This window comes from Electrona antarctica (assembly GCF_951216825.1).
Source record: "Electrona antarctica genome assembly, chromosome: 21".
Classification (NCBI taxonomy): domain Eukaryota; kingdom Metazoa; phylum Chordata; class Actinopteri; order Myctophiformes; family Myctophidae; genus Electrona; species Electrona antarctica.
The window spans coordinates 13899159-13925571 of NC_136802.1; the positions used below are offsets into that span (position 1 = coordinate 13899159).

At 42.8% G+C, this 26413-nt stretch overlaps 1 protein-coding gene across 3 annotated transcripts in view; it reads right to left on the bottom strand.

Annotated features, from left to right (window-relative positions):
- Positions 1–26413, bottom strand: part of LOC306914465 (glucosidase 2 subunit beta-like) — a 227131-nt gene that overhangs the window by 194881 nt on the left and 5837 nt on the right. For all 3 annotated transcript variants that reach the window (XM_079491499.1, XM_079491498.1, XM_079491500.1), the window contains exons 4-6: positions 23170–23227; positions 21843–21960; positions 7987–8101 (exon numbers count right to left, since the gene is read on the bottom strand). In XM_079491499.1, coding sequence (XP_079347625.1) covers positions 7987–8101; positions 21843–21960; positions 23170–23227 — 291 coding nt within the window. The remainder of the gene's footprint in view (positions 1–7986; positions 8102–21842; positions 21961–23169; positions 23228–26413) is intronic.

Sequence of the window (26413 nt, forward strand, 5' to 3'; positions counted from 1 at the left end):
ATCACTACGCCAACGTCTTGTTTACAATATTTCTCCTTACCGATCCATGGATCTGTTACCTTTCACTATTTTTTTCCCCCCATGGCATGGTAAGAGGAGCAGTATAAAAAGATGATTCTAAAACGGGTAGTCCCAATACTTGATTCTGATTGGCTGGTTACCGTCACGTGACCGGTGTAAATTTCACCGATAACCCACACCTTCAATCACTTTATATCATTCGCAGCTGATTCCGCATCTCTGTAGCTGTACTGGGGAAGGGGAGTGCTTGATTGCCTTGCAAACCCATGCCGTGCGGGCGTCTAAGCGCCGCCCGGCTCATATGAATGTGAATGTGTGGCTCCAGGCGGCCCCGTAAAGACATCAAGCGCTATTCTCCCGTCACATAGCCTACTTGCAGCAAAACAAGGAAGTGATGTGGCTCGCTCTGGTGGCACAAAGCGTAGCTACTTTTGTGAATGTAATAGTTCTATTAGGTTAATATTGCTATATGTTTGTAACCGTTTTAGAAAAGCAATAAGCCACTCGAGGCCCCAGTTTACCGGGTATTTTACAATGGCTACGCCCCCAGCCATTGTAAAATACACGGTAACCTGAGACCTCTCGTGGCTTATTGCTTTAGAAGTCCGCACACAGCTCTTCTCCACAGTGTTTCGTTTATTGTAGAAACACTGGCATTTTACAGGTTCACGACGTTTCGGCCATCCTTGGCCTTCATCAGGTGACATTATTAGTGACACACCTCCCTTATATGGTAGTGGGTCACAGCACGTGACCACAGAGACAATAGGGCAGGAATAAATTACTTAGAACACCATTCTGTGAAATTAATAAATAACAATTATATATAGTTATAAATAATTATCATTGTGGTCTTTCCACGACGAGTACAAAATACATTAATGTCTGAAGGTTCTACACTACAGTGTGCGCAATGAACCCCAAAGAATGAGCTTATACATGCATGCATGACCGTGTCTCTTGCAGATTAGGACTGATTTTCAAGGTAAGAACCTGACACAAGCAGGAGGGCATGGCAGAGAGTAGCGTTGAAGACGCCGGGTCTCCTGGCCGATGGCACATATAATGTCTGTAGCTGGCTATGGTTACTAATGGACACCATCACTCATCCACCCTGCGTTGCCCTGGCAATAATACAGTGAGAAAAAGAGCAGAGAAAATAGGCCGCATCAGCAGGGTAATGGAGAACTGTGCCTTGGCTGCAGACCATGCTGTACAGAAGTTTATTTTTGTTGCTAACAAAAGACAGCCACAACTACTGGCATTGAACAATTCCCCTTGCCCTTCAAATTACTGTGGCTATGAGCAATGTTCTAAGAAGGAAAGGCTGATAGAGGGAGCTAATTCTGTCTTCGAGTATTGCACTAGGTACAATGTTGGAGATCTGGTCCATTTGAATACAGAATCTGAAACATACTGTATTATGTTCAATCAACATGTCTGGATGTTGGCCTGGGCCGTGGCTCAGCGGTCCAGGCACCTTGGCTGGTGATCCAGTCTGGCAGTGTGCCGCGGGTTCGATTCCCGATCCCGACGGCCTTCACTGCATGTCACTCCCCCATCTCTCTCCCCATTTCCTGTCAGCCTACTGTCTGTCCCTCCATAAAAATAAAAATAAACATGTCTGGATGCTTTTACAGTAGCATAACGTAATCAAGCGTCAATCACGGAGATGTACACTATACTACCTTCGTGAGATGGTCTAACATTTCTGACACTGTAGTATTGTCCTATCTATGTGTAAGGTTAACCCTCCATGAATGGCATAAGTAGGTGAAAAGAAAATCCATGACAAAACATTTGAACTAACTCTCTTACTGTACGTCCTCCATGAAAAAAAAGGAAGTTGTGCTTCCGCATGTGGCACCCAACTGTAAATTAGATTATAGAGGCATCTTGGCCTCTCAATACTATTATTAAGTCATAGCACGGGGCTCCTGCGTGCTCTAATGAACCTTTGGGTAGCAGGCAGCTCACCAGTGGAATCAGGTCAACCGCTGGATTACTGGCGAACTTGAGGAAACCCTGCGAACTAAGCCTGAACCCCGGTCCCACATTGCTTTGCATATTAAGACGCACCATTAACGTTCAATTATCTGAGGGAGGGAGGTATAATGAAAGTCAAATATGTCTATATGAAGGGATCAAATCAAACAAACATCATTAGAAACGGGGGAAACAACCTCCATGTGAACCCATAGCTTATCACGGTTGGTATATTAAGGAGGTCTACTTGAAAACAAAACCACAGGATCAGTGCCTTTCTCCCATGAACAGGGGACAGCCTTTATTATTCAAAGAGGATTTACTGCATATCTCCCAGCCAAACCTAAGGACTCATGAATACGCAGTCTGTCAAATGAAATGGCTAGGAGGAAAGGCAGATACAGCTCAGTAATGCAGTCGCCTCAGTCTGTAAAAACAACGTGACATTTTTGCATTAATCCATTGAGACCTGGAACGCATCCATGTCACGTTAGCGTTTAACCACATTAACCATTAACCCATTTTTGGGGCGGGAACCCCTTTTGGTGTTTTAAACATTGTTATAATTTAGCTATTGAAAAATAGCAGATCTACAAGCTCATAGCGCGCCACCGAGTGGCGCGCTATGAACTTGTAGATCTGCTATTTTTGAAAAATCGTTAAAATGTGCCTCAAATCTTTCCGAAAATTGTCATGATTTAGAAAACTTTTTTTTTTAAATTTCGACGTCAGGCCTGAATGGGTTAAGAGCTAAATTAGCGCTGGAGGAGCTGTTGGAGATACCAATCTAGGGAATGGTAATGGGCCTGCAGAAGTTAGCGCCACTGCACATTAATCTGCCAGATACCATCTCACACTATGAGCATCTGCCGCATGTTATGGGCTGCTTTGTGCTGAAGTATCATCATATCATGTGAGCCACCAGCCCAGGGAAAGATTTTCAGAAACCTGCTTCTTTACGGACACTGTGGCCATGAGCGATTAAAATGAAGTGGATTGAGATTGAGAACGAGGCATGCTTGTAAAAAAGAGAAGAAAAGAAGGGGTTTTTCAAACATTTTAAACCTCAAGGTCCATCATTTATTCGACATTTGAGCCACGGAGCACCATTTGATGAGATTTAGCCTCTCAGACCCAAGACTATTTTGTTGTTGATCAAAATAACCATTCTTCTATATTCTCTAATTGTGAAGACTTCTTATAAATGGAGATGTTTAACAATAATGAACTCTCGAGAGTGTAAAATGAAACCAAGAGTTCTAATAAGGGTCCATTTGGTTAACAAAATCTCCATCATTTAGCTGGGGACTACCTGGAACCCCCTCAAGGACCACTGGTGGTCCCTGGACCACTGGTTGAAAACCACTAACCTAGGTGAACAAACATTCAGTCTTATTCCTCCAAATGAGAACGTGCGAACCATACGGCGGCGGTGGCTCAGGGGTAGAGTTTCCGGATGGTAACCGCAAGGTCGCCAGTTCGAACCCGGGCTCCCCCAGAGTTAGTGTCGAAGTGTCCTTGAGCAAGACACTGAACCCCTAATTGCTCCTGATGTGCTGGTTGGTACCTTGCATGGTTTCCGCTGCCATCAGTGTATGAATGTGTGTGTGAATGGGTGAATGTAATGCACAATCTATGTAAAGCGCCTTGGATAAAGGCGCTATATAAATGCACCATTTACCATTTATTTTATTTTACCATACATTTCATGTCTATCTCTAATTACTGAAGTCTTTTTTTCTTTTTACAGTCAACTCCCAAAGGCACTTCTGCATGATGAACTGTTGTTCTGCGATTTCCTCAGAGGGCAACAATAACATGGCTCTTAAAGAAATCCCCAATAACTGTGTAGAAAGCCCTGGGGACGAGCTTGATCAACAGCAGCAGTAATCAAAGGGGAAGACTCTGTATATGTCCTTAGAAGGCACAGCTGCTAGATCCGCTGGCTTTCCTCTCCTATAATGCCATACGCTATTGACTTGTTGTAAAAAGGAAAGACAAAGGGTAGTTTGTCTCTTTTTTTTAAGACATGCCTATTTCAAAGTTATTGCGATAGCTCCTTGTTTGTTGCACATTTCTTTTGAAGAAAGCTGTTCTGGTATATTACATAGTGTGTGCAGGAGAACAAGCATACTGTGAAATGTCCACTATGACAGGGGTTCTCAACCTTTTTGGCCGGGGACCCCCGGAAATGCTTTGGCAATGTCTCGGGACCCCCGCCCCGCCCCCTCCCGTACCCCCAATATAAATTGACTGCTACAATAACCTTAACCCATTTTGGGCGGGAACCCCTTTTGGTGTTTTAAGCATTATGTTATAATTTAGCTATTTAAAAATAGCAGATCTACAAGCTCATAGCGCGCCACCGAGTGGCGCGCTACGAGCTTGTAGGTCTGCTATTTTTGAAAAATCGTGAAAACAAATTAAAAAACAAAATCTTTTTTTTTTTCTTTTTTTTTTAAATAAATTGGGTTCCCCCTAAAATAATTTGGCGACCCCCCGAGGGGTCGCGACCCACGGGTTGAGAACCCCTGCACTATGTCATTGACAGGCCTGTATTCAGGAACTAATGTCCAAGTTAAATACTAATAGGGTGGTCAATGGTTCACTAGGCAGTGTTTTCTAGTTCCATGCAGGCACTAATGCAATATCGTTAACACTCTCTATGAAGCCTATCAATAATGCATTATAAACACTATGATCATTTAAAATGCTTTATGATCTGTTTTATAGCGTTATGAATATGTATTGTGATTTTGTGCCTATAATTATATAAATAAATACAAAATACGTATAATTACAGTGGTATAAGTAGATTGTAATACATTACTATAAGTATGTATATAATAGAATTATAGACATGGGCTTCATAGAAACTAAGTGTTACCAAAATCTCTCATCAGCAAGTATTGTAAGCCGAAACCATCGCTGTGGATGTGCTGTTCCTGTTGTGCATGTGTGGGTATAAGTGGTTAAGTGAAGATTAGCCTTGGAAACCCAGGCGTTTTGGTTTCAAAAGAAAAGAAAAAAAAGCCTGGGTGAAGTACCCAGGAAATGTGGCATAGGAGTGGGAGTCAACCAATAAGAGAGCAGAGGGGCGTTGCTCCAAATTTGGTGACGCCCGTGTTCTCCGCTGTGTTCTGAGTAGGGTCGGGACCCGGGAACCGGTTCTGTTTCAGACCCGGTTCCGAGATTGAAGAACTGGAGCCGGTATTTGCATTAGCGGTTCCGCAAACGGGTCTCATTCAGCTCTGTGTGCATGCATGCAAAAGCAGCCATGGTGACGTCCCCTACATGAGTGAGTGGGGTGGATACACCCACTGATCTGAGAGCAGTATGCAATCCTATGAGTGAGTGGGGTGGATACACCCACTGATCTGAGAGCAGAGTGAGTGGGGTGGATACACCCACTGATCTGAGAGCAGTATGCAATCCTATTGTGTTCAAATTTGGTGTTAAACTTACAGGTCATGAAGGTAAAATTAAAAGGTTAATTAATACGTTGCCATCCACTTAACCCATTCTGGGCGTGAACCCCTTTTGGTGTTAGCATTATGTTATGCTTTAGCTATTGAAAAATAGCAGATCTACAAGCTCATAGCGCGCCACCGAGTGGCGCGCTACGAGCTTGTAGGTCTGCTATTTTTGAAAATCGAAGAACGACTGACATAGAAACATAGCTTTTTCAGAAAACTGTCAGGATGTAGAAGACATTTTTAGAATCTGATCTCAGGTCAAAATGGGTTAAAGGAAAATGCCCACATAGTTGTAATGATCTTCATGGTCTTTGCGGAGCATTGCCATGGATTCAATTTGATTATTATGTAGCGTAGTTAAGGTAGAAATCTACCTTTCCTCAAGGCTTTCACGCTATGGCGGAAAATAATGTATATGCATTGGCATAGAAAGGTGTAACTGTAATAACTGTAAAATACTGGACTTATGTAGCCTGGTTTCCAGCCCATAGACCCCGCCCACTCGACTGAGCGCACTGGTTGGAGGCTCTCAGAGTCTGACAATCAGGCTAGGACTAATGCATTTTACCTTACATTTGACTTTACATTAATGCAATCTTGTATGTCTCTCAGAAAGGCTCTATAGAGGGAGATATTAGTGGTTAGTGGCCTAGATGGCACTTTTCAGACATCATGTTCTAATTATCATATTGTTCGTCGGTAGCCGTACTGTACCTAGCAAAGAAACCACATGCCACATATTCAGAACTCCATAGCTTTCTCCTCTTTTACACTTAAACCTCATGGATTAACCAGAGCACATTAGCTATTCAGTCAAGTTAAAGCTATATGTTGAGAATGTATACTTCCTGGCGGTTCCCTTGCTCAAACCCCCTCTATCACTCTGTGCATCTTAATTGTGAGAATTAATTCAAAATGCATGTGGCAGCCATATCAGCTTGCCACACCAAACAATAACACTAAAGGCTCACAGGGGATCAATACAGTGTTTTTGATTTATACTAGTGTTGGCAGATTAACGATGCTTATTCACTTTGATTCGGGTATTAATCAACATGTAACGTCCCGCTTGCAGGCAGTGGGAAAAGCCTGGCACTAAGCCCCAAAGTCAGCTAAACCTGCCTTGGCATTCCTAGTATAAACAAACAAGCTTCCACTCACTGTCCAGCATGCAAAATACATGCCAAAATGAATATTCAACATTCCTCCTCATACATATACACACACACACACAAGCAGCACGCACAATTAGCCACTGCTAGCAATGCAGAAAGCAAGACAGAATCTTTGATGGATAGCTAACATAGGAGAGACACGCCAACGTTGTCTTAGGCAGATGAAAATTGATGGCTGCTACGCCCCGAAGATGAGTTGTAAAGGGAAAAAAGGGGAGAGTGGGAAGGCATGCCCGGAACATGGCGGATGAGTGACGCACACGTGTCATTAACGTATCATTAAAAAGCACCCTGCTGCAAAGGTCAGCTGGCACTGTGGAGAAGCGTGATGGATGGACGCTCGGTGGATCTGCCAAAGTCAAGTGACCTTTCTTTCAGAAACTTTTACGGGGGAGTCGGGGGGTTCCACCACACAGATTCAATTGGGAATGCTTAAGGGCGCTGCAGAAGGACATGAGACAGCTGAGAGGACACTGACTGACGAACGAACATTCATTTGGTATTGTTTGCTTTTTTCTCTACTGCCAAACAAATGTTATAACTGTTTGAAATACGCAAAATACCAGGTTTGTGTGATGGTTTCCCAGGAGAATAGGTTTCCAAGAAAGCCACAGTGAACGGGAAACTGTGTGACTGTGAATTAAGATTAAGAATAGCAATATTTGGCAAATCACATTACAAATAAATGTGGTCCGTGCACGTGCACGCGCAACACACACACGCACACGCACGCACACATGCACACGCACACACACACACACAAACCAAACAATTACTTAGTGTTTGGGGATGAGTAATCATATTGTAAATATAAGAATGATATTTAACGTATGAGAATCCACCACTCAGGACCCACCAAGTTCTGTGCATTCTTAAGTCTGAGTGCCAGTTAAATACTGGCCCGCTCATGTTCAGCACAATGAGTGAATTTTCTTATGACTCATAAGCAACTGGTCACTCAAGGAGTGGAGAATGTGAAAAGGAGGGCTGTGGGACTGCAATGCGCTGCTGTTCGCCACCATACACCTATACTACATTTATGACTTTGGCAACGTTAACCCTTGCGATTCTTTCTATTCCACAGCCATGCCATTTGTCATCTTGAACACTTATCCTGCGGGGGCTGGGGGTCAATTCACTACCCCGCCATCAAATGGGTCTAGGCCAAAATGAAATGGAAGCCGTTGCGCCTGGCCTATAGCAACTACAAATGGTTAGCTTACTATATCTGTAATTGCAGGATCCGGGCTGTTGAGTAAATGGCACTGAATTGACATTCTAGCCACATCATGGTTCATTTTGTCAGAGAGCGTATGTGAGTCACTTACCATTAGCCTCCACTGCTGACTCCATGATACGGTCAGTCTCTTGTTTCCTCCTCCTATGTTCTTCCAGTTGGACCTGGAGGTCCTCTGCTACCTGTTCCAGGTCTCTGAGTTGAGACTACAGAAACACACAAAAGCACAGGAGCTTAGATCACCGTTTCCCAAACACTGGTTCGGGCCCCATTTGTGGGTCATGGCGGCTGTACTCACGGACAGATGTGTACATTATTACAACCCCCTATTTTTTTCATTTCCAAAAAATTTTTTTACTTAACTCATTCTCTGCCAATCATGTGTTTTGACACTAGATGGTGCTCTTCGCTGACTTATGAGTCACCGTTTGTCTCTCTGGCCCATTTTCTACCGTTTGTCTCTCTGGCCCCTTTTCTACCAAAATAACTTTGATCTAGAACTGGTTCGTTTTAGATTATTGGAACCGTGGTGCTTTCATGGAACCGGCAGCCATTTTTTGGTTCCAGTTCCGAACCAATTAACTTTTTGTGGAAACACTCAGAACTGGTTCAACCCCGGTGAAAAAGGGGTCTTTGTGACACAAAGATCCAGGAGATCGCATGATCGCTAGTTTTCCTCTGCCGTTGGCTTCCCGTTTGTTTCTCCGGGGGAAAACACCCGTAGCTCTTCTGAAATGGACGCTAACTATTGAACGGATGGACGGTTTGAAAGTTGGGTTTGGGAAACACTAGTTTAGATCGGCAGTGAGCCTACAGACACACCAGCACAGGAGTTTACAGTACATCCACAGAGGCATGGTACTTTATTCCAGGGATTTGGTGTTTTAAATTTGAATGTGCTCTGAGGGCGGCATTTTGTTTTGACTGCACACTGAATGTACAGTGAGTTCTTGTTTCTCCACCTCTCTGCAGTGGTTCTCAACATGTTTTTGTTTCCCCAAAATGTATACACATCAGGCCACAGACCCCCATTTGAACATATGTTCTACCAGGGACCCCATAGGAGAATACTTTTGTTGTTAGATGAGATTTAGTACAGAATGCTGCAACTATGTATACGGAATACTGTAGGTGGGGAGATACATGCACCCGCATTGAATGGTGGTGCAGAGAGTGAAACCTTGAATAGTCAATATTATACATTATCTCCCAGCTACAGAGATGCCAATAGGGTGCATTTTGCATCCCAAAACGCAGTTTATAGTTAAGGGACGCAATAAAACAAGGACCACTGCATCCACGCGATGCACTACTGTACTCAGCATGTACAGTAAAAATACACACACTAGCTTTAGTTATAATCATTTCTTCATTTGTAAAAATGACAAAATATGACTCGTAACGTCGCTGAAATGGGACTCATCAAACGTCCTTGGGACTCATCTAAAAGACCATCCCTGCATCCCGGGACTCATTACATTGAAAACCTATTTACATCACTGCAGCTGGTGAAATAATAATGAAATTAGACCGATACTCATTTCTCTGTGGACCCCACTTTGAGAACCACAGACTTCAGATTTCAGGTAGTCTCCCCTCTCTCTCTCCCTCAATCTCTCCCTCTTTTTCTATACATTTCTCCTTCTTCCTTCGTCCACAATGGACTATTTCAATGACTTGTGTCAGCAGGTGTTGTTGTCACATCCACAAATGACAGCATGAGACAGCCAAGCATAACCTATCATCACTCTCTATAATGGACCAATTAATAAGAAAACAGCTGTGTGTGTGTGTGTGTGTGTGTGTGTGTGTGTGTGTGTGTGTGTGTGTGTGTGTGTGTGTGTGTGTGTGTGTGTGTGTGTGTGTGTGTGTGTGTGTACGTGCGACATGTGTGCGTGCGTATCAATATTACCTCCCAATCTCCCCTAAGACTTTCTCATAATGCAGTGATGGATTCTGGTCGGTTCCGATAGGGATGGCTACCTTTCGGGGGCACTCCGCTTGCTTAGCCACATTCAGTCGCTGCAGTGATTTATGGGGACCATTTTGAGTGCGTGAGAGCACACTTAAAAAGTTCCTAAGCCGTGTTGATATTCAACCCTTTGTCTCGTAACAATTAATACTGTACACACAGCGTTAGTGTTTCTAGTTAATCAGCACATTGGATACAAGCGTTCAAACAAAAGAAGTGCATCCCTATCAGTGTATTCTTCCGCTAGGAGCTAATTACATACTAGACAAAGACGTGTTTTAGAGATTTTGTTATCAAGTGATGCAACATCGGTAGTCATTTATTAAAATGCAGTGTGTTTCTGAACACACACGCACACGCACACGCACACACACACACACACACACACACACACACACACACACACACACACACACACACACACACACACACACACACACACACACACACACACACACAGTTTTCCCAGGGGGTTCTTCATTTGAGCAAGACTATTTTGGGCATCCGTACGTGTTGTGTGCAGAAACCTTTTCTAATGCCAGTTTTCGTTTTGTTGAACTCTGCAACCCACGCACATTCGCGGCGCAAACACTGAAAACATGTTTTGAGTTTGTTTATTTAGTCTCTCTCTCTCTCTCTAAGAAGAAAAAGCCTTCATTTAACATCCTGATAAAATGTAGAATGTCAGTGTAATCACTAATATAGTCTGGGGGCCAAAGCTGACATTTGGTAACACCACTGGGTAGAAGCAAACAACCTATCCAGTATTAATCTTAAACCCCTTGCCATGTGTTCTAGTCTGGTTGTCATCTCTGAAAAAGATTTTTAGGTCATTTTATCATTGTATACTTAAAACTGGTCAAATCGGATTTTGCTACTCTAATGTTTAGCAAATTTGTAAATGTAATGGTATAGTACTGCTTTAAATGCACAAAAAAATGCATTTAAAGTAAAGAATAATAATCAGATTTTGACTATAGCATGAAATGAGCATTCAAAAAGGGCTTCTAAAAGTCACCAGAAAAGAAATTCAACATAACAACCACCCTAAAACTTCTTCTATGGGTCCCTTCTAACCAAAAAAAATAGGTTGTCAGCTTCTACACAAACATGTTAGCAAAAGTCATTTCTGAAGCACTTTTCTGTATTGGCCCCCAGACTAATAACAGAGGAAACACACTGCAACACTAAAGTTGGTGACTCACAGACAGAAGGATAGATTCTACTTTATTTATCCCTGAGGGTGAAATTCAAGAAATTAGATTATGCATTGCAAGCAACTTGTTTTTTTCTGCTCTTGGAAACTATATTTGACTAATACACAAAATAAGAAAAATCACAAGAAGGCTCATCTGTTTGGGGAAATATTTGTGAATGTGCTGTCAGTGTAGTTATATTATTGTTTTAATCCCTCCCAACTAGAATGTTTTTTTATTTTGTAATTTGAGTAGACATTGATTTTGGTAAGGGAAATGAGTGATGGCAGGCCCTCTGTTACCGCTGATGAATAAAGAGAGGCCATGGATTTATGTTTAGTTGCCCGGGGGTTATGCATCAGAGTGGGGATTCATTATATCTTTTGCGAACTGTTTGTGATGTGACAGACACATAATTTGATTTATGATGGGAGCTGGTTTTGTTGCAATTATAAATAAATGAATGTAAAGCTACAGTAGGGATTAGTTAGGAAGTTAAGATTAAGATGGGGTGGGAGTTGTTGTGTTTGGTTTTCATTTGACCATGTCTGTCTGTGTTATTTTTATTTTCTATCGTATTTGCAATTGTGTTTTTGAGTCCCTGTAATTATTTGTAGTGATTGAGTGAGTGAGTGACACGCAGCCGGCTGGAGAATTGAACCCTCGACTCGCTGTCAGGCTGTGTCAGAGCCTATATATGGTAGCCTGGCTAATAAGCCAGACCGAATCAGCCGTTGGCAAAAAAAAAATTGCCTGCCGGCGGATTACGGTCTGGAGAGGCTCAATTGTACGCCCATTTCCTACACCAGAGAACTGGTGTGGCCAATCGGGACACGGTATGCAATATGGGCGGGCTTTGGTACAGTGACATTCAATGCTTGAGACCCTTGACTGACAGTACCTCTAACCAATTGCGTCAAAGAGAAAATGTTTGAACCCACCCCCCGGGAAACAAGATCCATACACCGCATCTCCAGACTCAAATACCACACGACAGTGTGATTTGAGTCTGGCTTATTAGCCAGGCTATATATATGGTATGTGCCTCAAAACCATATGCCACCCCATCTATAGACAGAAACGGGTCTCATGGTCGCAGGCAACGTATTTCCTGTAGGCGGAGACGGCTCTTCTACTACATTGAATGGGAAAGTGACTGATGTTAGTCTGCTCAAACGTTACTCTTTTACCTGCTTTTTACTAACACTAACTTTACAAAGATGCCCAGAACATCGGGATGAACCTGGTGTAGTTTATGGCAGCTCCAACAGTAGTGGCAACATTCAACTTTGGAGAGAAACGGAATGTCAAAAAATACACCGCGGTGGCTGAGACCAGAGCCATAGAGTAATGGTTGAGACGAAGCAGTGAAAGGTCCTGAAAGATACATAACGTCAGTCTTAACCAATACCCAATCTTTCTGTTGTATGCACACAAGGCTGCTGTACTTTATACCTCATACTAAGCATTTAAAGTATGCGGTAAGGCAATTGCAACGTACTGTAATTTTAGGGCCTACCCAATAAAAGCTTTGATACGGTGTATGAATCCGACATGCTTCTTCAAGTACGTCTTGGAATAGTTTGTTTGGTATATCCATATTTTATTCCAACTCGACTGGACAGACAAAAAACAAACGTGGGGGACCATAACAAAGCGACGGCGAAACCACAAACGGGAATACGATTTATTTATTTATTTACCATCCGGTCTAGACTGGATCACAAGGCGATTTAGAAACACATTGATTGATTGATTGATTGAAGAATGTATTAACAGTTTGCAGAATTACAGTACATTTCAAGCACAAACTCAATACAAAGGCTGTTAACTGTGAGTGGACGACCCAATTAAGCATTACACTTGTTTCCAATAGGGTCCACCATGTTCAAATCATCAAAACATTTAGAGACGTACAAATAGACACTTCTATAGACAGAACAGGAATTCATCATAAAGGAGGTAAAAAGGGAAAAGAAACATATACAGTGAGTGGGGAAAAAAAGGGGTGGGCGGTGGGGGGGATTCACGTTCAGCTCCGTTAATTTGTTTTTTTTTTCCTTGGAGGAGCTGCGTTGGGTCCCCAAGTTGGCTCAGTGGCCATACCTTGAGTTGGCTGTGTGGCCGCGACCGTCTCTTGTGTTGTCCTTGCGTTCGTGTTTGAGGGATTCCGATTTTACAGGGGCCAGTTTCGAATTGCAGCCGTCCGTAGGTGCCCTTTGAGAGCGGTTTTGAAAGAGTCAAGGGATTCGCATGTCTTAATGACAGTTGGTAGGGCGTTCCACATTTTGGTGGCATAGGAGCGAAAAGAATTTAGTCCCTTGTTTGTGCCGAATCTGGGTTGTACATGGTTCGTTGCACTCCCTCTGGTGTTGTGGGTGTGGACTTCGTTAACATTAAGGAAGTATCTAGACAGGTACATGGGTATCTTGGTGGTGTATCGAATCTTGTGGACCAGACCCATTGCAAGATGCTGTACTCTGTCGTCGACCCTAAGCCATTCCAGCCTGTCGAAGTGGGCAGGGGTGAGGTGGGTTCGGGGGGCTAGGTCAAGTAGGAGCCTGACCAGTTTGTTTTGGGAAGTCTGGAGCCTGGTTTTAAGGGCCTTTGAGGTGCTGTGGTACCAGGAGGTGCATGCATAGTCAAAGAAACCCTGTACAAGGGCTCCTGTTAAGGTCTTCAAGGTGTTTTTGTTGACCAGTGAGGAGATCCTGTAAAGGAATCTTGTTCTATGGTTGACCTTTTTGATTACGTTGGTGGCCATTTTATCACCGGAAAGATTAGCCTCCAGGATGGAACCTAGGTAGGTAATTTCATCTTTACGTGTGATAACATTGTCGCCCACTTTAACCAAGAAGCCATTTGCCTTGCTGAGATTACTATTAGAGCCAAAGAGAATGGATTCAGTTTTTCCCAGGTGTAAAGATAGTTTGTTATCAGCGAGCCAGGTGCAGATTCTACCGAGTTCAGAGCTGAGGGCATTTTCAACCTGCAGTTTGTCCCTGTCCGAGACCAGCAGTGCTGAGTCATCTGCGAACAGGAACAAGTTGCAGTCACAAGCTGAAGTCATGTCGTTAACATATATTAGGAACAGTAGAGGCCCTAGTATGCTTCCTTGTGGAACGCCACAGCTCACTGGGAGGGGGGGGGACAGTGTTCCGTTCACTTCCACCATCTGTTCTCTCCCCTCCAGGTAGGATTGCATCCAGCTCACTGATGTGCTATCGAAACCAATTGCTTTTAGCTTGTTAACCAGTATGGAGTGGTTCACGGTGTCAAAAGCCTTTTGGAGGTCCAGCATGACCATGCCGCAGTATTTGCCAGCGTCCACCTCTTGTTTGATGTGGTCGCTCAAATAGAGAAGGCATGTGTCAGTGGAGTGGGATGTTCTGAAGCCAGATTGGAACTCGTACAATAATTTATTAGTGGCAAGATACTTTTCAACCTGTTCATAGACTATTTTTTCCATCACTTTCGAGATGGAACTAAGAATAGAAATAGGGCGGTAGTTGCCGGGGTCTAATTTACTCCCTTTCTTGTGCAAGGGGGTTACTTTGGCCAGTTTGAAATCTTGGGGGACCTGTCCCTGTTTGATGGAGAGGTTTACTATGTGGGTGATGATTGGAGCTATAGAGATGGCTGAGTCTCTGAGAAATTTGGAGGGAATGTTGTCATGGCCTGTGGCCTTGTGGGGTTGGAGGGCACTCAGTTTCTTAATTACCTCATCAGTTGTTACCATAACTAGTTTAAAATCGTCTTTACAAACACCTAGGTTTCTGTAGAAGGTTGTAATGTGCTCTACACCAAAGAGCCCAGAGTGGGAGGGCAGTTTGTTAACCAGAGTTGTTGCTATGTTTGTAAAGAAGATATTCAAGTAGTTGGCCACATCAAGGTTGTCAGTGATGAGAGTGTTGTCCGATTTGATGTTTATGTTTGAAAACCTGGTTTTCCTCCGATGTGGAAAGCCTAGTGACGCGAGGTTACCCCATCTATGGTTTTGGTTTTGTTTTGAGTGTGATTTGTCTGTTGTTGTGGTTATTGTATCTTTGAAACTCGTTTTCTGTTTGTTTGTTTTAAAAAGAGAAAGGTGAAAGCATGTTGATTAGGATACCATGTAAATGTACCTGCAATGCTTATAAATAAAAACATATGAATTGAATATTCACAATAAGTTCACTTTCTGAGTCATTGTCATTGTTTCCCACGACGATGTGTCCCTGCCATATAAGATATGATTTATGATATGATTTTATTGATCTTGACCTTTATTGATCCGAGTGGAAATTCTGGTAGAAGCGAGTTCCACATTAAGATTGAAACACAGGAGAGGTACAGGTAAGAGACTAAAAGAGTAGAGTCAAGAACCAAACAAGATAAAAGAATACGTTAATAATATACATTCTATAAATAAATAAACAATAACATACACTCTATCAACAGTGAACACGACAATGAACAGAGACTTGAACGCGAACAGACTAGGACATAATCAGACACATTGAGAACAGAGGATCACCACATGCAGCAGCGCCCGGGGGAGGGGAGCATTTTGGGTGACACCTCAGCCTCGATCTGCCAATCAGTGTTCACACAAGGGAACATGGAACAGAAATATCTGATGAAAAGGAGGCACTGAAAGATCAACTGGTGATCAAGTGTGTGTTGCGTATATACAATATTGGCATGTGCATGTCATCATTTTGTTTGTGATTGCAAATGTCTGCGACAAAGACGCCAAAAATGTTCTCTGTTGTCGGAGCAGTTTTCAACTGTTACCATGCGACACATGTGATACAAATTACAATATTAATGTAGGGGCCGGGGGGATAAGGTGCATTTTCTGGTACAGTACATTGTATCATCCAGTACAGTATACAATGTATTGTGTTGAAATTCAATACAAATTTTTTTAAATGCTTTGAAATACTAGTTTCCTTATGATTAATGCATCATATTACACAAAGGTTTAATGGCATAAATGTTTTACAGTGATGTAAATAGGTTTTCAATGTAATGAGTCCCGGGATGCAGGGATGGTCTTTTAGATGAGTCCCAGGGACATTTTATGAGTCCCACTTCAACGATGTTAGCAGTCATATTTTGCCATTTTTACAAATTGCAGCATTTAACTCCCATTACATTTTATATGGTTATAATGTGGTTATATTCATGTAGAAAACAGAAGAAGAAATTATTATTATAACTAAAGCTAGCAAAATAAACTAGAATAAAAAACAGCACAGTATACGACAGAGGTCGTTGTTTTATTGCATCCCTTAACTATAAACTTTTGGGATGCAAAATGCAACCTATTTTAACCTCTGGTTTTATGATATGTAGATTATAGACAATATATACTTCCATCTCTTTCATGTTACTGCAGCATCAACTCACATTTCCTTTCCTGCACAGAAATAGTACTTAGCATTAGCAGCACTGATTCTTGACACAAATTAATGTCCATGATGACGCCAATAAACAATAACAACTTGTAAAACTCTACACATAAGCTTGCATATATTATCATTTTAACAAGCAGCGGTGCAGACTAGAGTGCCATTGTCCAATTTGGAATGGTACTACTTAGTGGATTCTATTGGATAATGGAGAGCAGGGGAAATGAACGGCGAAAATAGTTCATTAGTAGTTTCTTATCTTGAAGCACTGCAGCAGAACTGATCCAGAACTGGCTTAATAACCATGGGCGGCGCTTGTTTATTTGTGCACAGTAAAATTACCAGTGTTCATTTAACCATGAGCAATTGGTTCTATTTGTACACATTTGAAGCTGAAAATGAGACACTCCGGGGTGACATTCTGTGCATTGAAGAAGATTATTGCACAGGAAGACTACACGAGAAAAATGACTTTTTCAAAATGATAAAAATCCTTCCATCCTTCCATCCATTCTTTCAACATAATGGTACACCTCAGCTATGGCCGCGCCCAGGGCACCCCTATGTGGATTTGTCTAGAGCGTTTGGGGTGGACTGCCCTTTAATCATTAGGTCTATACATGTTTTCAGACCTATAGTGTATAAACTGCCTCTTAGTACCTGTAGTACATAACCTGACTCCGCCAGATGGGGCAGCAGAGAGTACACTGGGTTCCCCCCCTCCTGCTCCCATCTGGGAACTCTCAAGGTGCTGCCAGACTTACTAAAGAGCCGCGGACGTTCTCGGCTGTCCGCAGCTTCTTTTCCGGGTTTTTAGACAGCTGGTGGATGGAAAAGAAGCTCCACTTCCGCAGATGACTGCCGTGACGGACAGATTCCCGGAAACGGAGCTTAATTTCCATCCACCAGCTGTCTAAAAACTCGGAAAAGAAGCTGCGTACAGCTTCTTCTGTCCGCGGCTGTCGGACGTTTTCCGCTTAGGTGTGGAAACACTGACAGGCAGACTTGATGCTCCGGCCACCAAACGGCCTGGCCAATCAGCGGCAGCTAGAGGCGGGATCAAGGCAGCACTGTGTATGTCTTGATCCCGCCTCTAGCTGCCGCTGATTGGCCAGGCCGTTTGGTGGCCGGAGCATCAAGTCTGCCTGAGAGTTCCCAGATGGGAGCAGGAGGGGGGGGAACCCAGTGTACTCTCTGCTGCCCCATCTGGCGGAGTCAGGTTATGTAGTACATGGACCTGCAGAGAATTTTAGCTCCAGACTCAGCTGTCAATTTAGATGGCGAGCTCCCGTTTCTAGCCTCACGATGCTAACAAGAAGTCCAAGCAGGGTGTCAAAATAGCTCCACAATAGTCCGTGAAGATGTTATGGTGACCATTCACCGTCTTTTACCTTTGCAACACAGAAAGTAGCAGCACGGCACCAGTTTCACTCGGTGGGTACTAATACTAGTCTTCTCCCAAACCAGTGTTGTTTTTGGCAGCAAATTCCTATTTTAGTTCAGTCATAGTCTTTGGAATAAAACTTCATTTAGTTTTAGTCACATTTTAGTCACCTGGAATGTGTTAGTGTTTTAGTGGACTAAATGTCATGAGATTTTAGTCGACAGTTGATTTAGTCGACTAAAATGTATTTTGGCGGGCCTTGACGCAATGACTGATTTTACACTTGCTGAAAAAAGCCGATCTACAAGCTCACAACGTGTCGCAGCTTGTAGATCTGTTATTTTCAGCATGCTATTTTCATTTTGTTTCCATTTAGTTTTCGTCAGTGAAAAAAGGTAGTCGACGAACATTTTTCGTCATAGTTTTAGTCAACGAAATCGACAAACTCTCCTCAAACTAATGCAGCCTGCATAATGGCAAAGAGAAACAGTTCTGTGAAGTTGAAGTGTGTGTGATGACAGGATGGTCTAATTTAATAACGATAAAGGTCATTACACACCCATGGGGTGGTGAATAAACAATACGGACATAAATATTCATATGTAGGTAGGCCTAGTTGAAGCCTCATTCATACAGGTTAATGCCTTTATTTGTGGTGAAAAATCAACCTTGTTTTTTTACAAATAATTTAAAAATACCAAAAATAGCAGATTGACAATTTGAACTATGTGTCCTTTCACAAGCAATCAATATACACTTGGTGAACTGAGCTAAACTGTACTGTAGCAACATTGTAAAAGGATCACTGATGATGCGGGCAACACGAGAGATGAGTGAGATCAGCAGGGAATGGGAAAACAATGAAAATGAACTGCTCTTACAGCCGTAAAGAAGGGAACATCTCGTGTTGACATGCCAAAAACCGACTGCACAGCAGGTTAATGCAATGATAGCAACATCACAGCAGATGCCTTTAACAGCAGGCAGTCTGCCATTTGCCTGTGTGGACCAAACAAAACCATAGGGCACAAGCTGCTACTCAACATCTGCAATTTCCAGTGCACCAACATAGGCAAAAGTAACTTACCCCTAAGCCTTTAGCATAATTACTTTAGATAAATAAATACTGATATTAATATACCCATTCTGGGCGGGAACCCCTTTTGGTGTTTTAAGCATTATCATGTTGTACTTTAGCTATTGAAAAATAGCAGATCTACAAGCTCATAGCGTGGCACAGAGTGTCGCGCTACGAGCTTGTAGGTCTGCTATTTTTGAAAAATCGTGAAAACGTGGCCCAAATGTTTGAATATATTCTTTCAGAGCGTACGTTTTTAACTCAAATCTTTGCTTCTGGGGGGTCCCTGGAACAACATATTTTCAGATGGGGGTCGGCGGCCAATTACATGTATTTTTGGAGGTCCTTGACATTCAAATGTTTGAGAACCACTGACGTAGAAACATGGGTCTTTCAGTAAACTGTCAGGATTTAGAAGGCATTTGTAGAATCGTCCTCAGGTCTAAATGGGTTAAACAGCTGAAAAGACACCAAACAGCGTGAAGATGAAAGGGTACTGTATGTCATTATGATAAAGGGAGACATTTCTTAGAGGGTTTTGGCTGGTAGTACAATAACAGCACAGATCCAGCAATAGTTGATTGTGTATTGTTATTCTAAAGATCAACTGAGGTCACGTTTTATTTTACGCCTCTGCTTTGGATTTTAAGACAGTCAGCATCCGAAACTTTCCAGTATAAGTATTTGGCCCAATTTTGATAAGGATAACGCAACTTTGCACCATGGCGCTAGGTCTTAATTCATGCAGTGGGGTGTGGCCAGTGCAATGTTGCTATTTACAGTACGACTACGCTATGGCTGTTGCACCGAGTGCAACGTGCAAAAAGTGATTGTAAATAATATTTTCGGCATTTCGTATCTTTCCATAACCGCTCGTCTAACAGGCATAAAAAAAACAGCAGAAACCTTTTCTTTTATTTCATAGGATTAATGAAGGATTAAGTACTTGAAATGCCACTTCAATTGTTGAACGGGAGTGTTGTATACAGATCGAATGGATTTTGATTACAACCATTGTGTTGCATCGTTTGTTTGGATTAGGTGTGTAGATTGCACTGCACTCCCAAAATAAGAAAAGTCCCCTGCAGTCTTCTTGCACTGCTGTCAATTTGCGCCAGCACAACAGATAAGACAAGCTCCAACCAAGTTGGTCTTAAGTTGGAGCGCACAGTCTGTGGGGGAAGATAGCTTTGCACCCAGCCTACGCCTCATTTTTAATATCAACACACCTCCACATGCTCAGTCAGTTCACTGCAAACGCTGTGGTATTTAGACAATCTAGAGCGCAAAGAAGATATAATAACACCGGCACAACAAATCTGTTCTAGTGCATTTACCCTTGTAACCTCAGCAACATACTGTTAATGTTTATACTAAAACTAACATACCACACTAGGGCTGTTGTACTTGCTCACCTGCCAATGAGGAGCCATCACCGGAAGGACGTAGTACCACCGTCCTACTTGACTCGTTCAACACGCACCCACCCCGCTGACAGGCCAGCCATAGAATGAGATAGTGCAGCTACAAACTGGATCGCCCTTCCTGCCCAGCTTCCATCCCCCCAATGGCAGGCAATTTTGTTGACGCTCTCCAAGCCAGATGCCAGAGTGCCTATCATCACCTCTAATGCTCCCATACTTCCGCTTTAACCCATTTAGAACTACCATCAATTCTACAAATATCCTTCTAAATGTCAAGGACCCCCAGATTTTATATATATTTGGCCGCGGACCCCCATCTGAAAATATGTTGTTCCAGGGACAGAGCGCGGATAGAGCTTGTATATCTGCTATTTTTCAATAGATGAGTTTAAAAAAATGGTTAAAACAACAAAAGGGGTTCCCGCCCAGAATGGGTTAACCCGTTTCTGTAGTCGGTCTGTCTCATTGTCGTTATGTATGTCACTCAAAATCTGTCCACCAGAGAGTTTGATTCAGTATTTAGACATTTCATTGTATCCTATATAAACCCCCTGAAATTCTATTTTTAACTATGTTCAATTCAAACTACGTGACTCATTCAAACTACGTGTCCCTGGTTCTGGTGGTGGCTGAATAATGTCCATGTGATGCATGAGAGGGCCATGATTTTTCAATTACTTTTTTTCTATTTTCAAAAAGCTGCATTAAAAAAAATCATAATTGAAAAAGTAATTTAAAAAAAACACACCTCCCTCACGAATTAGACTCTAATTCGTGAGGGAGATGTGTTTTTTGTGTTTTTTACTGTTAGTGTCCCTCTAATTATTAGAGGGACACTAGCAGTGTCCGGGTACTTCAGTCGTAGAGCTCTCGCCTTTGGACCAAAAGTTCATGGGTTCGATCCAACTCAGCGAATGAGTAGCACGGCTTGGTGCAGCAAGTCGTGCGGGAAGTACTGGGAGCTGATGGTAGGTGTGGCGCTCCACCTCAGCAATCCATCTCCCAGGGGTCTATAGCGCATTGTAACGGGGATAGACTCCATCTCCCAGGGGTCTATAGCGCATTGTAACGGGGATAGACTCCATCTCCCAGGGGTCTATAGCGCATTGTAACAGGGATAGACTCCCGCGCGTTACCGGCTGATACCGAACATTAAGCCACTCCCGACCTACTTCTTCTTCTTCTTCAACAGAGTCAAAAGAACCAAGGATGTGTGTTGTGTGCGTGTTGATGGTTAAAATGTAGCTTGAAGTTCAATGGGTTTATATAGGAAGGGGCCATATCTGATCAAATGAAAATCGAATCTATTGAACCAAGCAACTTAAAAACTGTCTATGAAGCCAGAGTAGACGTTAAAATGACCCCAGAAGTGTTTTAAAGTGAAATACCCCTTTACATTAATGACATACAGGATAAGACTAAGGTTCTACATTGCTCAATTGCATAACTGAGGTCAACTCAGCAAAAAGACACTGCACATTTTGGACGTGTACATACCTGCTTCTCCCTCCAGAGTAGGACTCCCTCCTCAATGAGTTGCTGTTTCAGACGAAGGCCGTCGTCCAAGGTCTTCATCTGGCCCTGTACGTCTGCCCGCTCCCTCTGCCCCAGATTCCTGGAAGACAGCAGAGACATGCGCTCCAATCATTAGTGAGGGGGGAAAAAAATAAAACACACACAGAACGACCCAATGCCCACTCGTGTTTCTGTCTGTCAGATGGCACAATCCAATTTCTGAAGGCCCCTCAATAGACTGGGAATCTAAAAGGGGAGGGGCGGAGGGGGGGGGGGGGGGGAGTAAATAAGATGTGGGTGGACACCGTGTGGTTGAACTAAATTGTGTTCCTAGTCTGGCACTATGAGAGTGTAGACATTGTGAAATCATAATGAGACAGACTCTGTATGTGGGTTGTGGGTTTTTATTTCTGTTTTCTTTTTTTTAGGCATAGATATGGGCCTTGAACATAACAAAAGTCAACCGTCAACAATGTAAGTGGGTTAGTGTATTAAGAGTCTGGGTTTACTCCGGGGACAGAGATGCTAGTACTGGTCTACATTTCAGCATCAGACTACTAAGTGTATAATCAGTGCAATGTTTGCTATGCGAAGATGACCGGGAGGGTTTACTGGAGCAAATATTATAGGAGTATATGACCAGGGAGCGGTTTCAATGAGAGAAAAGCATGCGGCTGAACACAAAAAAACACAACCTCTCACAGGATTTGTCAACAGATTTACCATTTGCATGACAGTGTGTATATTTGGAGCGAGGCCCGTCACTGTCGTCCAAGGAAAAAAGCGCCTCTGCTCATGAAAACTACCATAGCAAGAGTTCTAATGAGCCACTGGCGCACACGTGCAATTTACAGACAAAGAGCTTGGGCCTGTAAATACTACAGGATGAGAAAGGCAAAGGGTAATGGGGTGATGAGTCAGTCCCCTTATCCAGACTAAGCTCTTTAAGACACATCCCTAATGTATTTACATTAGGAAAGAGGCTCTGTGCGCCAGGGGGAGAAACAGGAACCTATGAGCAGAACTAGGTCTCTATTACAGTGACATCATGCCCCCTGGTGGCAGCAGTGAATCCATCACTGCCACATGCGGCCCCCAATGGAAAGACACAGCGGTAGCATTTCTGATGGTGATAATAATGGGTACATAAGATGCACAACTTATGTGTAATGGATATGCAGTGTTATATATATAGTCCAGAATAATGGAAAAGTATGAATTGTTTAGCCTGAGCGAATACTAAATTGAGGTTCTGCTTTATGTCTCTCGTTGTCCACGCATGCATCCTCTCGTTGTTGATCCAACTGACCTGCAGGAGTTCTGGCAACGGATATGACTGTTGTATTCATCTGACGCATCGCAGCAATCTGTCAGGAGGAAGAGGAGGAATTAATCCATTAGGCGTGCTGAGACGCGAGACACAGGAGCCACAGAATCACCGCCAGACATCATTCTAATTCTGAGTCATGCCGACATAATTGGGCGATTAAAGTTAATATCTAATACATGAAATTATCTTGTACGTGATTATTACTGACAATATCTCTCTGCCGCACCTGTGAGAAAGAGCTATTTTTAATGCAATTTGTGTGTGTGTGCGTGCGTGCGTGCGTGCATGCGTGCGTGCATATATATATATATATATATATATATATATATATATTTATTTATTTATTTTAGAATCCTAAGATTAGATTTTTTTTCATTTAGTGAGTTGGTTTAACTGGTTTTTAGACATATACAATCATAATAAAATTAATATGCAAAATGCAATTAATCTTGTAAGTCAACATTAGCATGGTCCAAAATCAGGAAAAGTGATGGATTTGCTGGCGGGGGTGGGGGCGATCCAAGCCTCCGTCTTGGTCGTTCATTTTATATAGATATGCTTTATCCCTCCCCATTTCTGGTCAGACTGAATAAAATGCAGTACATGCACTTTTTTTTGGTCTGATATGTTTGCTATATATGTTGGTTAATATAAAATTGCGTCCCTATTTTGGGCAGATTTTCAAAATATGTCAAAAGTCTTTCTTAAACAAAACAGAAAGAACAACATAGCAGATCTACATGCTCGCAGGGCCTATTTTCGCCATTTGTCCCCCATCCTTTGTGAGGGGCCCTCCTATGCAGCTTTGTGAGGGGCCCTCCTATGCAGCTTTGTGAGGGGCCCTCCTATGCAGCTTTGTGAGGGGCCCTCCTATGCAGCTTTGTGAGGGGCCCTCCTATGCAGCTCTGTGAGGGGCCCTCCTATGCAGCTTTGTGAGGGGCCCTCCTATGCAGCTTTGTGTGTAGGTGTGTTTGAGCATGTGTTAAGTGTTTGTAGCAGGTGTTTGTATCACAGAATGTGATGACTTGATTGGCTTATTATGTATGATGATGTATGACGATAAGAGCGCCCCTCACTTCACACGAGGGATTTTATTTTCTAATCAAACATTGAGGGCATCCATCAGTGTCCTCACTGCTGTTTCTCACCAACATACAGTAGGGCTATTCTAACTTCTGCAAACTTTCTCTACAACTTGAAAAGTACAGTTTTCCGGCCGCTTACGAGCGACTGTCATACAGGCTGCTCAATAGGATGGACGACTATGACTTAAAATGGGGCTTTTACCATATGCACGTATCAGGACTCTGATTAGTTTCTGGCTCTGAGTGAGCTCTGAACGGGCTGCAACTTTAGAAAAATACACTGAAGGAATATGTCTGGAATTTGGGGCTGGGGTGGACTGCGGGATATTTCTGTGCATTTCTGTTATATTGTTTTGTTTTGTTTTGTTATGAGTTTGTTTTGTTATGCATTTCTTTGGTTGTGTTTTGTCTATGTCTGTCAATGTTTCATATACAAAAGAAAATTAATAAAGTACAAATCATAAAATTAAAAAAAAGAAAAGTACAGTTTTCCCAACTTGCCTGGCTATTTTCATTTGGAATAGATTTCACCCTGTACGCCTGCTCTCCAATTGAGTGGAGATCAATCAGCATGCTATACGATCAGCTACACAGAGCTTTGTAAGTGCTCAGATGTCTCCCATGTTCTGATGTTTAAGCCGAGAGAGTGGTCACAGTGGGAAGCTCCTCAATTACCCAGAACCCCATTGGTAACCAGTAAGGCTACAACATCAGAACCCTGCGCCTGTGCAAGCCGTCGACAAGAGGGAAAAGGCGCTGCAGTGTTTGTCTGTCCTAAGTGGGCATGTGAAGGTGAGTGGGAGAAAGATAATAGAGAACAGATAAAGGCGGGGGGGGGGGGGGGGTGGATAAGACACTGAAAGAAGGGGACCCTCTCCATCTCTACACCCCCACGCCTTCATTCTTTCCTCTCATGTGATGCCACCCGCTGTCGCTCTGTCATTAAAAGCTTCCGGGAATGCTGCTGACCGGCAGGGGGTGTCGATGACAGAATGGGTTGGATTTTGACCAAAGTGGGAGCCTCTCGTATCTAGAATAGCACTGAGGTGGAGGACGAGGTGGGAGCCTCGGCCCTAATTGAATAGTTTCTCGTACAATGGTGTCGCTCCCTGGTAATAACGCAGTGGAACAAAACGTCATGCGGTGCGTTTAGCACTAGAAAATCTGGTATTTCTTGACGAGCACTCAGTCGTAAGATTCAGTGGAGGAAGGAGTTGAGATTGCAAACAGAAGGTTGTTCAAAGGAAACAGACTGACAGAGGTGTGTGCGTGGGTGGGTGGATGTGTGTGTGTGTGTGGGGGGGGGGGGGATTGACAGGTTGCAGGTTGCCGTCACACCCTTGTTGTTGCAGAAACAAACAGAGATGAAGAAGAAGCAAACAAAACAAGTTTCCTCTCTCTCTCTCTCACACACACACACAATGTAAGCAGGCCAAACTTCCTAAGCGTTCTTCATACTTCATGGTTTACACGGTGCAGTTGGAGGCAGCGCTTCTGTGGAATTGTTTTTGATCATTCAGCCTATTATTATTCCTCTATGTCATGCGACGGGTGCAGCCCTGTTTCACGCAGCAGTTCCCTGCATGACAGCTCTGATCACTTCTAAAAGGATTACTCAGCACGCAGCACGCTGTTTATGTTGTTGACTGGGGAACCTTACATCAGTGGTGAGAAAAAGTACTCACATTTTTACTCAAGTAAAATAATCAATACTGCAAAGTGGAAGTCCCGTATTCAAAATGGACTTGAGTAAAAGTACAAAAGTATCGGCATCAAAATATAGTACCAAAAGTTAAAATACTTATTGTGCAGTATCTACAAGATCACAATCCGTCCTGATATGCGACGCATTGTGAGCATGGTCAAGTGACAATTTAAGGACTTTTCACACCTTTTTAATACCTAAAACCATTACTGCATCAAAAGTAATCAACAAACTATACTATAAAAAAGGGGTAGAATATTGGCCAAATTGTCAAATAATATATGAAATAGGCAAAAAATATATAATAATGCCGATCTACAAGCTCACAGCGCCGGAGCTTGTAGATCTGCTATTTTCACTATATTTAGCTATGGAACCGAGTCAAAATAAATGTAATGCCTCAACTCCTACAATTCCAAGTACTTGTCAGGGT